The following is a 16,973-nucleotide window of genomic DNA, read 5'->3' on the forward strand; positions in this document are numbered from 1 at the left end:
AAAGAAGTCATTCAGCATCGTCGAGAGGTTAAAAGGAATTGGATTGACGGTCGTGCTTGCTGTCGCTTCTCTATCGTCATCGTGTTATACCCGCCAATAGCGAGCAAGGTGGATAAGCCAGTCTGTGATTGGTTCCCGCAAAAGTGTAACAGAAGCAGTAGAAATGAATGTACGGGTTTCCAGACTGAGTTGCCGGGCGAAATCAAAACGCTGGCAGATCAGGTTGGGTTTACCCAGTCTACTTTTACATAAAATTCATTGGTAAAATCTTTAAGAAATGGTTTGTTCATTGAACATAATGGAATTTAATTGAAAACTTTTCCACACAATAAAGTTAGGTTCATACATCAATTAAACAAACAGTTTGCTGAACAAACTTAATCAATTTAGTTTCTTGTGTCAGAAAAATAATTTGAGTGAACTTAATTAAATTAAAGACAACGTTTCCATGAAATTGATTTATATTTTTCCAACAAAAAATAATTATTTTGGACTGATTTATTATAGTCTTGTAGTATGAACATGACAGTTTAATGTCGCCACCCACAACCTAACAACACGCTTTACTCTTCAGCATAGTGGTAAACCACAAAAATTTTAACATAACTCTTTTAAATGTCCAGCATAACTGAACATTAAACATTTCAACATTTACTCTCCTGATCTATCCCTATGCAGAGCATGCTGGGAACTAGAAATCCACTGCCCAGTTTCAGTCAATGCAACAGAAATGATTCATGTAGTCCCAACACAAATGGTTTAAGTTAACATTTACAAATTTCATTTCATTTAACTTAATTAAATTGAGTGAAAATGACAATCACATAAAAAAAAAAAAAAAAAAAATTTATTTAAATAAACTGAGCAAACAGCTAGAATAATTTTTTTGAGTGTACAGGAGTTGATTTTGAATCAATCAATCATGATTATTGGCAAATGTCGATAATGTCAGAATATTGGCTCATTGATGACTAATATCTTTCTATGCTGTCATAATTAGAAACCTTACTAATCTTCTAGTAAATTCTACACTAATTTTCATCAGAATTTTATACTAGTTATAAAGTCATTCTTATTGTGTTTTTATTGTATGTTATTCAGTCCCCTCAGCTACCCAGCAGTCAACCGCTACTCTTCATCCTCGCTGTCATCGCAGGCGTCCAATGAAGTGAGCAACATCACGGGCCAATCGGAGAGCTCGGATGAAGTCTTCAACATGCAGGTGAGTGCACAGGGCCGCCACTGGAAAACTACTCTCATACACACACCCTCTATTCTCTCTCGCTGCCTTTCATATTTCCTCTTAATCTCCCTCTTTTTTTCTTGTTCTTTTTGGCTGCTTCTTTTTTTTTCCATAATTGCCCTCTTTCTGTTTTCATCTGTCCCTCTCAGATCCCACTTAATCCTTCCTGTCTCGCTATGCCTTTTTTCTCACTGGGAGAATCGGATTTGTAGGTGTGAATTATAAACTGGAAGCACAGATCATTTTATCCCAGACCGAATGATTGTTCTATAACCTGTTAATATTATAGACCATCAACAAAGTACAGAAAACTGTGAGCTCTTTTGTATGTTTCTCACAGTTTCTTCTCTTTTCAGCCAAGTCCGTCTACCTCAAGTCTCAGTTCCAATCACTCGGCCTCTCCCAACGTGACCAGCTCAGCTCCGTCCAGTGCCAGAGGTGAGAAGAGTCTGTTCTCTCTCAGAGCAGCTATTCCAAACCTTTTGCTCTTTTAAAATAAAAGCTTGATGTGGGCATAGAGCTCAAGGCTGCTGAGGTTTTGATGCGGCACAGTAACACAAGAACACATGTTAAATATGTACAAGGCACTGTGTGCTTGCAATGCACTGACCAAGCATTTTCTTCATTTTCATAATTGCATCAAGCAATTTTTGACAGGGTTAGACGGGGTAAATGTAAAACAAAATTGTTTGATGCAAGATGCCTTAGTAACATTTATAAACAACTCACAATGTGATACTTTATATCGCAATTTGGACTTTATTTATCATTATGGATTGCGTCTATATTTTTCGCAATGAGGACTTTTTCCCTTTATATTTCACAATGCAACATATCTCCCTTTGCAATGTTATATTACAAATTGGACATTTTTTCTCATAATTGTGAGTATATTTCTAATAATTGAGTCTTCATATTTGACTGTGATCTCACATTTGCAACTTTATCACAATTTAAACTTTATTTCTTATTTTCGACTATTTGGACTTCACTTCTTATAATTGCGAATTGTATTTTTACTTCATTTTAAGGTGTCTGTGTTGCAGTGCATTTATACATTTTAAGCACTGAGTAATAATAATTAAACATGTACTTACTATAGGGTTAGGATTAGGGTGTGGTTTAGGGTTATTTGCATGTAACTATGCATTATTTATATTAATAACTTTAACAAGGACACTGTAAAGAAGTGTTTCCCGACCTTTTTTCCTGGTAACTAAGACGATTTCTGGGAATTGAGTCTTTCACAGTGTGATGCATCTCACATTGGTGACTTTATATAACAATTTTGAATTTCTTTACATTGCAACTTTTTTTCTGGCAATGGCGTTTTAGTCATTTATTGACACTACAACAGCATTATGGGGGCCTGAAAATGCAAACATTTGAAAAGGGGTTTCAAAGTGCACATTTTTTAAAACGATGCCATTATAGTCTCAGTGTAAACTAGAAAAATGTGACACCATACACATGCACGTTACGCGTTCAGTCTATAGCCATGCGCGAGTACTTGACAACCAAAACAACAATGACGGACTACAGGACTGTGCTCAAGATACTGATTTTATTAACACTCATCGTCCGCCCAGACAATATTGCTCAGTGCTTTCACCATCTTGATTGTTTGTATTCACTCTGTAAAAGAATGTATATTTGCACAGGCGCATGATGTTTCTTTAAGTGACATCGGCAACTACTGGCCTGGCATGCATAATACAGCGTTTTTTTGTGGATTCTTGTGATTGGGAATTATTTTGTCAATTTTATTTTATTTTTTTCTCCATTTTTAGTACGTTGTTGTTGTGTAAACGTACCCTGAGACCAGTGGCGTGCAGTGGTATTCTGAAATGAGGAGGCACATTTTTTTTATGAATCAATGTAAATTAATGTGCATTACTCTTAAAGTTGACACATCTTCCTTGTTAAATGAACATTACAGTACATCAAAAAAAGAAAAAAAAGAAACCAAATACAATTCTATTTTGTAATTTTACATTAACAATGTAATGCTCTATTTATCAAAACCAAGTCAATCTCAAGTTAGTGTTTTAAGCATTTCTACATTCATTCCAAAATAATAACTAAAGGCAATAATAATTTAAACAATATATTTTATTTGTGTATTGCGTTTTTTCTTTAATTGTCAACCTAGGATATTTTGGATCATCAGTCATGCTCCGTAAACACCGTCTGTCACAGACACGAATTGTATTTTTAATTTTAACCCCCGCAGTCATCATGTTTTCAGTCCATTTCAAGTTTGATTTTGACGTGACAAAGCAGTGATATCTAACTGTGATCTGTTTACTTACTTTTCAATTAGTCTTCCGATTGACACCATCATTTCAGTCAAACTGATGCACGGAGCGTGCACGTCAACGAGAGGCGGGATTTATCACACAAACCAATCATATCCAATCATAACCAATTACATCCAATGATAGCGCGATGGAGACATTGCCTCCTCTCACGTGACTTTCCCCCATTCATTCTCAATTACCCCCCACAAAACCCACCGCACGCCGGGGGTCTGATGATTTTATATGGTTTCCTATGAGAGGAAAGGGAGGCATGACTCCTCTGTGTAACTTCACCTGCGGGTGTCGCTGTTGGGCAGTGTTCCTTAAGAAATACGTGTGACTTGCTCTCTTTTTAATGTCATAATTTGTAATATTTGTGTTGTTTTATATGTAATATGGATTATTTTCTCATTTTTTTGAGGAGGCACTGCCTCCCTTGCCTACTCGGAGGAAACGCCCCTGCCTGAGACTTACGTTTTTCTCATAACAGGGTCATTGCGACATTGTATTTGTGACTATTGCATCTCTTTTTTCTGGTAATTGCAACTTCATGTCTTTTATTTAAGTCTTCATTTCTAGCTATTGTTTCTTGTAATTATGTTTGTCGAGTCTTCATATTTCACAATGCGACATCTCACATTTGCGACTTTGTTATAAATCTGACTTAATGACGTATGATTTTTTTTTCACGGGTATTTGAGAAAAAAACTGTTAGAAATGTATTTTTATTTGCTGTAATTGCACCTTGACTCTTTCTTATTTTAAGCTTTTTCTTACAGTCACCTTTTTAATTTTTTGCTCTGATTCAAAAACAGGTGTCCGTAATAAACAGATTTCGGAGTTAAAAATACAATGCTACAGAAGTGAAGTTTATGGCCCATTTAATGCTTTTTTACTGTGGGTTACAGAAAGCCGGTTTCCTGATATATAGCAGAACTCTCCCCTCTGTTTGTCTCTCTTCTCTGCTCTTCCTCGTCCTCTTATCTCTCTCCATCCAGCATGTGTTTACTTGCAGACACAGGTCATAAAAATGGGAATATGTATGGAGACATTTATGTAATCTTATAGTCTCCCCTTGGCAGCCCTTTCTGCCTCCCATAGAGACCCCCATAAAGCAGCGGCAGACAGGAAGCGCTTCTGTAGAATTACAGATGGCATAAAATGCTGCTTGAAGAACTCTAGACTGATGATGGCTATCATAAGGAAGCCGTGGCCTTCTGTCCTGTGCTGGAGGAGGACGTTAGTGTTCTGAGCAGGTTCAGGCTGCTCCCCACGCCTGGTAGTCCATCTCTCCCTGTGAAATAGACGTCTGTCACCCCAACGGCACAATTTTCACCCTAGCAGGAGGGAGAGATGAGGGGGAGCCTTTATTTCATGTGCTGGCTGGTTAGCAAAGAAATGAGAGCAAGATCTATGTCTTTTTTATCTGTGTGTGTGTGTGGGTGGGCACATATTTGAGCATTCATGTTGGTTTGTTACTGAAATCACACCCTTGCTTACACCTCCTCACCCTTCACAGGTTCTCCACAGTTGTCAGATAAACACAAGCATTCCCGAGAGAATTGCCTCTCACCGAGAGAGAGACCCTGCAGCGCCATATATCCAAACCCCCTGGATCCCACACAGGTATGAAGATGATTATCATATCTGTGTTTTTAATATTCTTCAGATGCCAAACATTCAAACTGACTTCGGTTGATGTGTATTGATGGGTTTACTTCTCTTACCTTTCTCTGTAAGATTGTAAGATTTGTGTTTACAATAAATATAAAATATCTATGTAGAATATTGAGCAACATCATCAGCTAATTTCATCTGTTCTTCACAATTTTCTTTCAAGGAATCAGCAGATTTAGGACTTTATTTCTCGTAATTTAAACTGTTTATCGCAATTGAGACTTTATTTCTTGCCGCTGAGACTTTTTTTCTTGCAATTTGAACTTTGTTTTTCCTCAATTGAAACTTTTGCTCGCAATTAAGACTTTATTTTTTCACAATTGAAACTTTATTTGTCGCATTTGAGACTTAAAGGGTTAGTTAGGTCCGTTATTTACTCACCCTCATGTCGTTTCAAACCCGTAAGACTTTCGTTCATCTTCGGAACACAAATGAAGATCTTTTTTGATGAAATCTAAGAGCTTTTTGTATAGTAGCTTCTATAGTAAGCCTAAGCAATTGCAACTTTGATGCTTCAAAAAGTTCATAAAGAGATCGGAAAATTAATCCATATGAATTGAGTGGTTTAGTCCGAATTTTCTGAAGAGACTCGATCACTTTATATGATGAACAGATTTAATTTAGGCTTTTATTCACATATAAATATGTGTATAGGTGTGTGTGTACGCGTCATTTATGATCATTTATGTAGAAAAGAAAGCATATTTTTGTTGTAAAGCTATACCCTATAGTAAACCTTTAGTAACCTTCAGTAATCACTGAACATTCTCTCTACTGAAATCACAACCACATTCATGTATCATGTGACGTGATTCTTTCACAGAGGCCGGTCCCACACCCAGCGGGCGATGCCTCCATGCCTCGCAGTGACCCCAACATCTCTACCCCCGACAAAGGTGAGCATGTGCATGTGAGCGTATGAAACTTCAGTCTGTCGTCCCGCTGTGAAGAGGGTGGTCTGAAATGACGGGGGTCTTGCGGTCAGCGCGCTAGATCTGATGCTAGCCGACAGCTCGACACTCCTGTGTGTTGTGACAGCTGTGACTGAACCATCAAAGAGGTTCATGAACAGACTTACGGATATTCTTATTGACAGGAAGATGTTGAGATTTCATCTTTTTATTTCATCTGTTCATTCAAGTTATTTAAATCTACGGTTAACTGGTAGTGGGTACATTAACTTGCAAAGACATTAGCAACTTTGTTTTTCCTTCATGTGATTTGTGTCTATTATATACAGTACAGTCCAAAAGTTTGGAACCACTAAGTTTTTTTAATGTTTTTAAAAGTTTCGTCTGCTCACCAAGGCTACATTTATTTAATTAAAAATACAGTAAAAAACAGTAATATTGTGAAATATTATTACAATTTAAAATAACTTTATTTTCTATTTGAATATATTTCACAAAGTAATTTATTCCTGTGATGGCAAAGCTGAATTTTCAGCATCATTACTCCAGTCTTCAGTGTCACATGATCCTTCAGAAATCATTCTAATATGCTGATCTGCTGCTCAAGAAACATTTAATGTGTACAATTGTACAAAATATTTGTGTACAATATTTTTTTTCAGGATTATTTGATGAATGGAAAGTTCAAAAGAACAGTGTTTATCTGAAATCTAATTTTTTGTAACGTTATAAATGTCTTTACTGCCACTTTTGATTGATTTAATGCATCCTTGCTGAATAAAAGTATTCATTTCTTTAATTTCTTTTCAAAAAAATAAAAATAAAAATTCTTACTGACCCCAAACTTTTGAACGGTAGTGTATAATGCTACAGAAGCTTTGTATTTCAGATAAATGCTGTTCTTTTGAACTTTCTATTCATCAAGGAATCCTGAAAAAAAAAGTACACAACTGTTTTCAACATTGAAAATAATCATAAATGTTTATTGAGCAGCAAATCAGCATATTAGAATGATTTCTGAAGGATCATGTGACACTGAAGACTGGAGTAACGATGCTGAAAATTCAGCTTTGCATCACAGGAATAAATTACTTTGTCAAATATATTTAAATAGTACACAGTTATTTTAAATTGTAATAATATTTCACAATACTACTGTTTTTTTACTGTATTTTTAAATAAATGTAGCCTTGGTGAGCAGACGAAACTTCTTTTAAAAACATTAAAAATCTTAGTGGTTCCAAACTTTTGGACTGTACTGTGTATGTGTGTGTGTGTATATATATATATATATATATATATATATATATATATATATATATGTATGTATGTATGTATGTATGTATATATATATATATATGTATGTATGTATGTATGTATATATATATATATATATATATGTGTATATATATATATGTGTGTGTATATATATATATATATATATATATATATATATATATATATATATATATATGTATATATATGTATATATGTATGTGTATATATATATATATATATATATATATATATATATATATATATATATATATATGTATGTATGTATGTATGTATGTGTATATATATATATATATATATATATATATATATATATATATATATATATATATATATATACACACATATATATATATATATACACACATATATATATATATATATATATATATATATATATATATATACATACAATACATGGTGTATTTTGATGTTACTGCTTTATTTGAGAGGACTTGCTCATCCCAAAAAATGCCCAGTAAAATGTATTACAATATTAAAGGATTAGTTCACTTCAGAATTAAAATTTCCTGATAATTTACTCATCCTCTTGTCATCCAAGATGTTTGTTTTTCTTTCTTCGGTTGAAAAGAAAACATTGGAAAACATTCATTTTTTTCTCCATATAGTGGACTTTAACGGCCACCAATGGGTTGAAGGTCCAAATTACAGTTTCAGTGCAGCTTCAAATGGCTCTACACGATCCCAGACAAGGAATAAGGGTCTTGTCTAGTGAAACAATCAGCCATTCCCCCCCCCCCAAAAAAAAAAATTAAAATTAAATAAAATTTTAAAAAAATGATACTTTTTAACCACAAATGCTCATCCTGCACTAGCTCTGCGATGTGCCACACATTACATAATGACGCTGGAAAGGACGTGCGTCACGCAGGCGGAAGCACCGCGGTAGGGCGAAAAACTCAGTTTCTCCTCCAACTTCAAAATCATCCGAAATCGTTTTTACTTTTTTTTGTAAAGGGTGTCTGAATTAGTCTTTCGGTACTTACGCCTATGTCATGCGTGACCTTTCCAACGTGATTACGTAATGCGTAGTGCATTGACAAGACAAGCATTTATTTTTTTCTAGAAAATGACTCATTGTTTCGCTAGATTTTTCCTCAATTGAAACTTTATTTCTCACAATTGAAACTTTTGCTCGCAATTAAGACTTTATTTTTTCATAATTGAAACTTTATTTGGTTTAGTTAGGTCCGTTATTTACTCACCCTCATGTTGTTTCAAACCCGTAAGACTTTCGTTCATCTTCGGAATACAAATGAAGATCTTTTTGATGAAATCTAAGAGATTTGTATAGTAGCTTCTATAGTAAGCCTAAGCAATTGCAACTTTGATGCTTTAAAACGTTCATAAAGAGATCGGAAAATTAATCCATATGAATTGAGTGGTTAGAGAAGACCCTTATTCCTCATCTAGGATTGTGTAGAACTTTGAAGCTGCATTGAAACTGCAATTTGGACCTTCAGCCCATTGGTAGCTGTTGAAGTCTGCTGTTAAAGCTGTTGAATATCCGTTAAATTTCTTTTCTCACTTGATATGTTTCCTGTTGTTGAGACAGGAGGTTAAAGTGGGAGATTATAGTCCATCTTTTTACACCCTAGTCCGGCCAAACCCTGATTTGCTATTTGCTATTGCCAGTCATACAGTGCTACTGGGCATATTGTATTTTGAGTTGAGTTGTTTGAATGTACCTGAAATGCATTTTTGTGTGTGAAAGTGGTGAAGCCTGCACCTAGTAGCTGGAGTCTAGACATGCCGCCCTCTGATTTTAATGGAAAGGGCCCCCCTGTTCCTCCTAGACCACCATACACAGGTAAAGAAAGAAATCTGCTTCGACCGATCCTATAGACTGACATAGATGTTTCCAGAGCCTTTTAACTCTCAGATCTTCCACTCTTCTGCTCTAAAGTCTCCTGGTTTCTTGCTCGTCTTAATTTCGACATCACCCTGTATCATGAGGGCTACCGGTCAGACGCATCATTTCAAGATAATCTTGGTATATATGTGATGAGAAAAGTAACAGCGGGATCCTTCTCACACACTCTTTTGTTTATAATCATAGCTTTCTCGCAGCATTTCTGTCTTCAAACTGCATGATGTGTCTTTAAACCTCAATCCGCACCCTTGCTGCTTCATTACTTTTTAGATGTTGGTCTGCATTTTCTCTTCAGCTTTGTCTTACTTTAATTTCATTTTTTTCATATTTATTTATTTATATATTTTTTATATTTTATTAATTTTAATATAAACTTTTTTATTAAGTAGTTGTCAGTACAATATGTATAACTTACGGAAGAGGATTAGGGCCAAGCAATAATAAAAAAATAAAACCATCTCGAGATTAAAGTTGTTAAATTTCGAGAAAAAAGTCTAAATAAATTGTTGAGAATAAACTCATTAAATTACGAGAAAAAACTCGTTAAATTTCAAGAAAAAAAGTCGAGATAAAATGTTGAGAATAAACTCGTTAAATTACGAGAAAAAAGTCGAGATAAAATGTTGAGAATAAAGTCATTAAATTACGAGAAAAAAGTCATTAAATTACAAGAACAAATTCATTAAATTATGAGTAATTTAACGAATTTGTTCTCGTAATTTAACGACTTTTTTCTCATCATTTAATGAGTTTATTCTCAACATTTTATCTCGACTTTTTTCTTGAAATTTAACGCCATTTTTCTCATAATTTCACAAATTTGTTCTCGTAAATTAACGACTTTTTTTCTTGTAATTTAATGACTTTATTCTCAACATTTTATCTCGACTTTTTTCTCGAAATTTAACGAGTTTTTTCTCAAAATTTAACAACTTTAATTTCGAGATGGTTTTATTTTTTTATTATTATTGGCCCTAATCCTCTTCCGTAATAACTAGTATATTTATTAAATTAATAATGTTTACTATTTTTATTATACACACACACACAGAATATACAGTATTAGGGGTCTACTGATATATCGGCCGATATTTGGCATTAAATATCGCCGCTGGCCGTTAAGTTTTTCTGTTTGGCTGATGTTTTGGTTGTATGGTTCGTTAGAGAACAAATTACATAATAAAAACGTATGAAGTGACCCTTTTAAGTGCCTACATCAGTGGACTCTAATTGAGGGTGTTGTCCTGGAAAAGAACTGGTACCGAATGGTTAAACTGTTTTGCATTAGACGACCTTGGCAAAGCGTTTTCCCTGATTAATAGACGGCCGTGACCATGTTTACTGTCCCAAGCTCTTGTATCAAGTGAAGTAGATTGACTTTTTGTGTCCTTTTAATAGGATCTCCTGCCAAGACTACACGATCACAGTCCCCTGTGATGACATCACGCTCGCCTCAGAAGGTATGACCTTTTCTTGTTGTCTAGGGTGTTGTGTGAAGTGACCTTTGATGTACAGTGTTTACTGTATTGTCTCGGGACTCAATCCAGGATGTCTAAACTGGGTCAGGCTCTAGTCAATCCAACTGGGCCCATGATTAGACAGAGGGACACTGTTTGTGTGTTCATTCCAGTCCTGAGCAGTTCAGTTGGCATGGCAGTGATTCGGTGCAGAATCCACTAATCAATCTAAAACTTTTCCATCTAAAATGGTGGCACAATCATTTTACTGCAACATTGTGTATATCAGATAATGGTGGTAAGAACTCTATAACGTGGAAAGCATCACATTTACACTACAATTCATAAGTTAGGGGTCAGTAATTAATTCTAATGTTCAGCAAGGGCTCATTAAATTGATGTAAGTGACAGTAAAGACATTTATAATGTTACAAAATATTTATTTTTCAAATGAATACCATTCTTTTGAACTTTCTATTTATCAAAGAATCCTGAAAAAAAAGTATCAGTTTCCAGAAAAATACTGTTTTATAATGTTGAAAGTGTTTTCAAGCTCCAAATCAGTATATTAGAATATTTTTTGAAGGATGATATGAGACAGAAAACAGATGTTAAATTGTAATATTTCAAAATATTTCTGTTTTTAACTGAAATTTATTCATTTGTTTATTTCATTTGTTTTAAAGAAAAACGTTATTTTCGCCCATGTTTTATCTCCCTGTATCATTATTCTTGGGTCCAACACTGTACTTATGTACAATATCAATAAATTTTACCATGCATTGCATATACAATGCATATAAACCATTAATTCAAAGAAAGTCATTTTAAACAGTAGTATGTACCGTACAGTAGTGGCCAAAAAGTGATGTCCAGCCTAGATAAATTGAACTCTTCACCCTTTACTGAGCTTTACTGAAAATGCAGGTATCCATATTGTAGAGTATCAAAAAACCACAGTATTTTTCTTTCAAAGGGTATAATAGTCAAAGAACGGTCACAGACCTCCAAAAAGGTTGGAGCTGCAGTTATCAATGTACCTTTATGCCATTTTTCTTTCACGTTGCAGTGAATGTATTCAGGTTTTAAATAAAAGCACATTCTCCTCATTCAGAGTAACGGCCCTTAAAGCTGAGCACCGCTCTAATGGCTTCTTAGAAACTCCTACTCAGCGCCGCCTCATTCACCCCATCTTGTGTTGACAATTGCATTCCCCTACCACTTCCTTGAATTCTTGTCTCATGCCACATATCGATTTGTCACCTGGTATTCAGCAAAGCACATGCGTTCTAATCATCTTATAAAACTCTTTAATCCAAACTCTTTCTGTTTCCATTTCCATACAGTGATTGTAAATTAATTGCCTAAATTATTACATTATTTGCTAACTGCATTCTTTAAATTGTGATGTTGACATGCATTCTCTGTAAAGCTGCTTTGAAATATGTATCGTGAAAAGCGCTATACAAATAAATGTGAATTGAATTGAATTGAATTTAAAGACTGCGTAGAAATCAAATCATTACTCCTTCCTGAAATCAGAAATGCTGAAATTTGTCAAGCAGAGAGAGTGAGTTTCGGCTGGGAGAGGATCTCGGCACTAATTTCCTGAAGTGCAGTCAGCGGGTTAGAAAGCTGAAGCCTAACGTGCGTGACCACCTGTACACGGTTGTTTGCCCCAGAAATAGTCTTATGCCTGAAGCTATACCATGTGACATATCACACACAAGCATGACCAGGCTCACACACATGAATATAGATTCCACAGTCAGTTACATCTGGCAAAACCATGCTGGTCCAGAATATTTTATGTTATCCAGTAGTCTGAAATTTCCGAAAAATTCATCAAGATTACATTTTGTATGTGAAAAAACTAATGTGAAATATGTAAAATATCTGATAATAGTAGAATTATAAATTTGCTTTAAAATTGCTGATTACTCATGACCATGGCGGCTAACTGATAAATGTACAAAATTAAAATTCTATTCTGTTTGGGAAATGAGCATATATGACATCCACATACATGTTAACTCACTGTTACTGAGGTGCACCATTCTCAGCTGCACAACTGAGTTAGCTTAGCGGAAATGTTGTGTTTGAAGTTCTCTCCAGAGTGCAATCAGACTAAATATGCTTTATTCAGGGAAATGAAGTCCTAGAAACAGCTGCAGTCTTAGTTGCAGGTTTAATTGCTTTGAAATTAGTTTCGTAATGAAAAGAGACAGTATTGCCTCAAAATAATAGAGCCAAAATTGCAGAATATTGCGCTTTGGCCTTCCAGTGTACAGATTTGCTCTGTGAGGCAGGACTGTTGCTTCTGTTGTAGCTGATGGTTTCTTTATTAAGAATTTCCTGCTATTTTTGCTAACTGCATTGTGGCCCAGAGCTTCATGTTTTCTCTTTTGATCTGTATATGTCTTGTATTTGTAGACCTCTGCGCCTCCGTTCACCCCTTCGCCCACAGAGTGCCAAACTACAGGGTTGGTGTCAAATTCTCCGGTGCTTTCTGGAAGCTACAGCAGCGGCATCTCGTCTCTCAGTCGCTGTAGCGTCTCTGAGGCCTCCGGAACTGAGAACACATCCACTGACCACGCCCTCCCAAACTCCGCCTCCAGCGGCTCAGACGAGCTCATTCGTCGGGAGAACAAGACTCCGCCTCCTTACAGCATACACGAGCGGAACAACCCCCGCAGACAGGTCCCGCTTCCACCGAGCTTGTCGATTCCTCCAAGCATTGATGCGCCGCCCATTCCGCCCAAACCGCACCAGATTCGAAGACAAGATACTGAACCACGTCGACCCGACCAGTTTCCCAGACCCCGACCCATTCCTAGGAAAGTCTCACAGCTCTAACGCTGCACCCCTCACACCGACCCCACCATTTGCACTTTTACACTTAACCTCTCTGGGTTTACGATTATAAACTCCCAGTTATAAAATAGACTGTGGAATATTTTTAATATATAAATATATATTTAGAGCGAGAGGGGATATAGGGGTATGACTGCATTTTATGCACTTTTTAGGTTTGAAATTATAGGTTCGCTTGTCAAATTACCCAAGACCCTAAATTAACTCTAAACAAAACTTAGTACCATGGTATTTTCTCAGATTTTTCATAGATTTATCAATGCTAATGTGTATTTATAGTGATTGAAACAAGACATGTTTTGCCTTAAGAGTCTTTTTATCAATGAGAAATGCACGATTAAAAGTTCTTTGTACTTTTAAATAGACAAAAGGTGCTAGAAGTCCTCTATATTAATGTTAGCACAAAATGTTCAAGATTGCATTTTCCTTTGAGTCTAAGGCCTATTCACACCGAATGAGAGAAGAAAAAAAATTTGTGGTAAAATATTAGAACATTGCTGAAGTAGTTTTAAAAGAGAATACAGCCTCATGAATCTGAAGCTTTGGAATTTAAGTTGATAAAGTATGGGCAAAATAGTAATTAATTGCAGATTTTTTAGGGAAAATATATAGACATCCATTGCAAAAGCCTCTAAAAGCCACATCAGTCAAAAATGAGATTACAATACTGCATGAATGCTGTCCACACATGGTATATGTTCATCAAATTCTTTCACTTCAAACCCGCTAAATCTCTCATTTTAAAGAAAACTGTCAGATGGACTTAGTCTTTTGCTTCTGAAATCTTCATATAGTTCATGAGGCGACTAAAGCAGCACTTTTTCACAGTTCCCTTATCTGTCCTGTGGTTTTATATTTATGCACATTTATTATATATGCACATATTTTATTAGTGGACTTTCAAATGAAACTGGGTTTATGCCTGTAGTACAAAGGGTTCATGAAGTAGTACGGTATTTTTGTGTTCAAAAAGGGGTGTACAAAGATGACATTATTCCTATGTCTAATGCCATTACACCGGTTAACTAAATGGCTTAAGCGTCACCAATGTGCTAAACTGTGCAGTTGCAGCAGTGGCTCAGGAAACAAAAAATGCCTGTGTCATTGATCAGTTAGTTTTCTTTGCAGTCTGAAGAAATAAATAAAAAAAATGCTTTCAGTTTAAAATGCACTCGGTGTGAATAGGCCTTTAGAAAGCTCATTGCTTCTATAAGACCAAGTTACCATAGTCTCTATTCTTATTACTGAAAATCCACATGCAAAGAGCTCTCATGGGTTAGACAAATCATGTAAACTTTCACCATATGAACTGCCACATTTGCATCGACTAATGTGAGTGTAATCAAGAGGAGTACCTCCGGCCCATTTGTGTAAATGGAGCGCGATTGTCTGCGATAATCGCGCTCCAAACTATCAAGCATTGATAGTTTCTTTAAGTTTCTTTAGAGTTTGGGGTCTGAATGATTAGAACCCGTGTAGGTGGTCCGAATAAATCCCAACAAGGGTTTCCATACAGAGCGCACATGCCCACGTAGTGTAAATGGAGATATACTTTTGTGGAGTTTTGCCAAGTGTTGTGCCAAAGGAACAGGTGGGCTGTAAGAAAAATGGATGTCTTGAACTCGAAGATGCTTTATTAGGATGCAAATGGAGCGTTAGACATCCACTGTAATAGACTTCACTGTAAGGACTCAACGGTGCACCGGACCACTTTACGGTGCCTCGTTACCGTACGGCTGCTGGTTGTCTGAAAGACAGTGAGACGAAGTGATATAGCCTGGTGAAAAAGCTTCATATAAAAGGTACTTGATCTACCTAGGGCATTACAGAGACTCAAGCTGCCATTGGGCAATAAGGGCTGCCATTCCTGTTCACACTTTTAATCTGAATTTATGCGTTCCAGTCAAATCTGGATTGGCACCTCTGGACTGCACCTTCCCTGACCTCATGTTTCATTTACCTGTATGAAACGCAGGTAGAGTGACCATCTGCAGCCTGTTTGAATAATTATTACACACATAAACGCTTCTGTAGATTCCAACACAGTTGCACAGTGCATAGCAGTGTGAAATCTGCAGAAGAGTTTAGGAATGTTTATGCATTTTGCATGCTAATTTCATTTGATGTCCAATTGTTGCCAAGTTTACAATTCTGTAGGGCCCTGCTAATGAAATCCTGGTGAATATAGAAGTGGAGAGACCAGCTATTGTTTTGTTTTAGTGGAAAATGTGATCGTCTAACGCAGTACAATGTCCTCACTTGTTTTCTCTTTCTTATTAATTCTCAAATTAACTTGAGTATATGATTTTTATTTTCTCCTTTTTACGGTCACATTTTATGAGACTCGGATTTGTTGCGAATGCTAGATGATGATGGCATTCACAAAAATCAGTACTTGAGAAAACTGTAAATTAAATAACAAAATTGTTGTAATTATGCCAAATGCAATATCTTGTCTATTGTACATAACATGTTTTTAACAGAAGAAGTGTAGCTATAACAAATTTACAGCTTTGAATGTTTGAACAGCAAATTAAGATGATAAATGTCAAATATTTATGTATTTTGTGAGCGTAGGGAAAATGAGGTTGAGAAAGCGCCTAACACATTTACATTCTAATGACTTCCTGTCTAATAAACATTTCCAGCAAGAACATTTTGATTCAGCGGCTCATTGCATTCTTTTCTCGAAAGGTTAACGCATGTCTGTGTGGAGCCAATTTCCCTTTATTCAGTGCAGGTTAATAGGCTGGATATGCCAACAAACCAAGTTGTGTATATACTTCAGGAGTCTTGAAATGTAAATGGAGCTTATATATGTGTATAAAGTGTGTGTATTTTACAGATTAAGCTCTATGACAGCCCATTGGACCCCTAATAAGGATCATAACGGCGGAAAAGTAGGAAGCTCATTGTTATTCCTCCAGGTGCAGCGAGCTGGTTGCATTATTCATGGGTTTGTCTCTGTTCAGTAAGACCTGTATTTGCACACGTAATGCAGTCTTGCTGTGGTGGGATGTTTGAAGACTCCTCGCTGTCATGGTAAGTTTGTTCCCAGTCTGAGAAGTGAAGAACCAAGGATTTTTCCAAGGAAACTCACAGTTTACTTCAAAGGTAAAACCATAATTGTAATTGGGAAGTCTTCCGGACCAGGGAAGTTTTAACATGTATGAAGGGTTCAAGCAAGAGTGAATTTTCCAAGCCTTTGCTGTTCCATCCTTTTATGTTTCCTACAAGACTTTTGCAAACAGTTCCACCAAAGTGTGCCTCATTTAGATGCTAAACACCCAGAGAATTGTAAATTTATTGGCAAGGTCAAAG

The 16,973-nt window shown here is 35.9% G+C and overlaps 1 protein-coding gene across 5 annotated transcripts in view; it reads left to right on the forward strand.

Annotated features, from left to right (window-relative positions):
* The window catches only part of dock4b (dedicator of cytokinesis 4b), a 113,596-nt gene extending 97,288 nt beyond the window's left edge, over positions 1–16,308 (forward strand). For 4 of the 5 annotated variants that reach the window (XM_048156240.1, XM_048156241.1, XM_048156243.1 and 1 more), the window contains exons 46-52: positions 1,102–1,222; positions 1,600–1,681; positions 5,063–5,169; positions 6,044–6,116; positions 9,163–9,258; positions 10,720–10,781; positions 13,212–16,308. In XM_048156240.1, the coding sequence (XP_048012197.1) occupies positions 1,102–1,222; positions 1,600–1,681; positions 5,063–5,169; positions 6,044–6,116; positions 9,163–9,258; positions 10,720–10,781; positions 13,212–13,634 (964 nt within the window). In that variant the 3' untranslated portion in view covers positions 13,635–16,308. The remainder of the gene's footprint in view (positions 1–1,101; positions 1,223–1,599; positions 1,682–5,062; positions 5,170–6,043; positions 6,117–9,162; positions 9,259–10,719; positions 10,782–13,211) is intronic. The other variant, XM_048156242.1, reaches the window with a different exon arrangement.
* The last annotated feature ends 665 nt before the right edge of the window (positions 16,309–16,973 follow it).

This window comes from Megalobrama amblycephala, linkage group LG14 (genome assembly GCF_018812025.1).
Source record: "Megalobrama amblycephala isolate DHTTF-2021 linkage group LG14, ASM1881202v1, whole genome shotgun sequence".
Classification (NCBI taxonomy): domain Eukaryota; kingdom Metazoa; phylum Chordata; class Actinopteri; order Cypriniformes; family Xenocyprididae; genus Megalobrama; species Megalobrama amblycephala.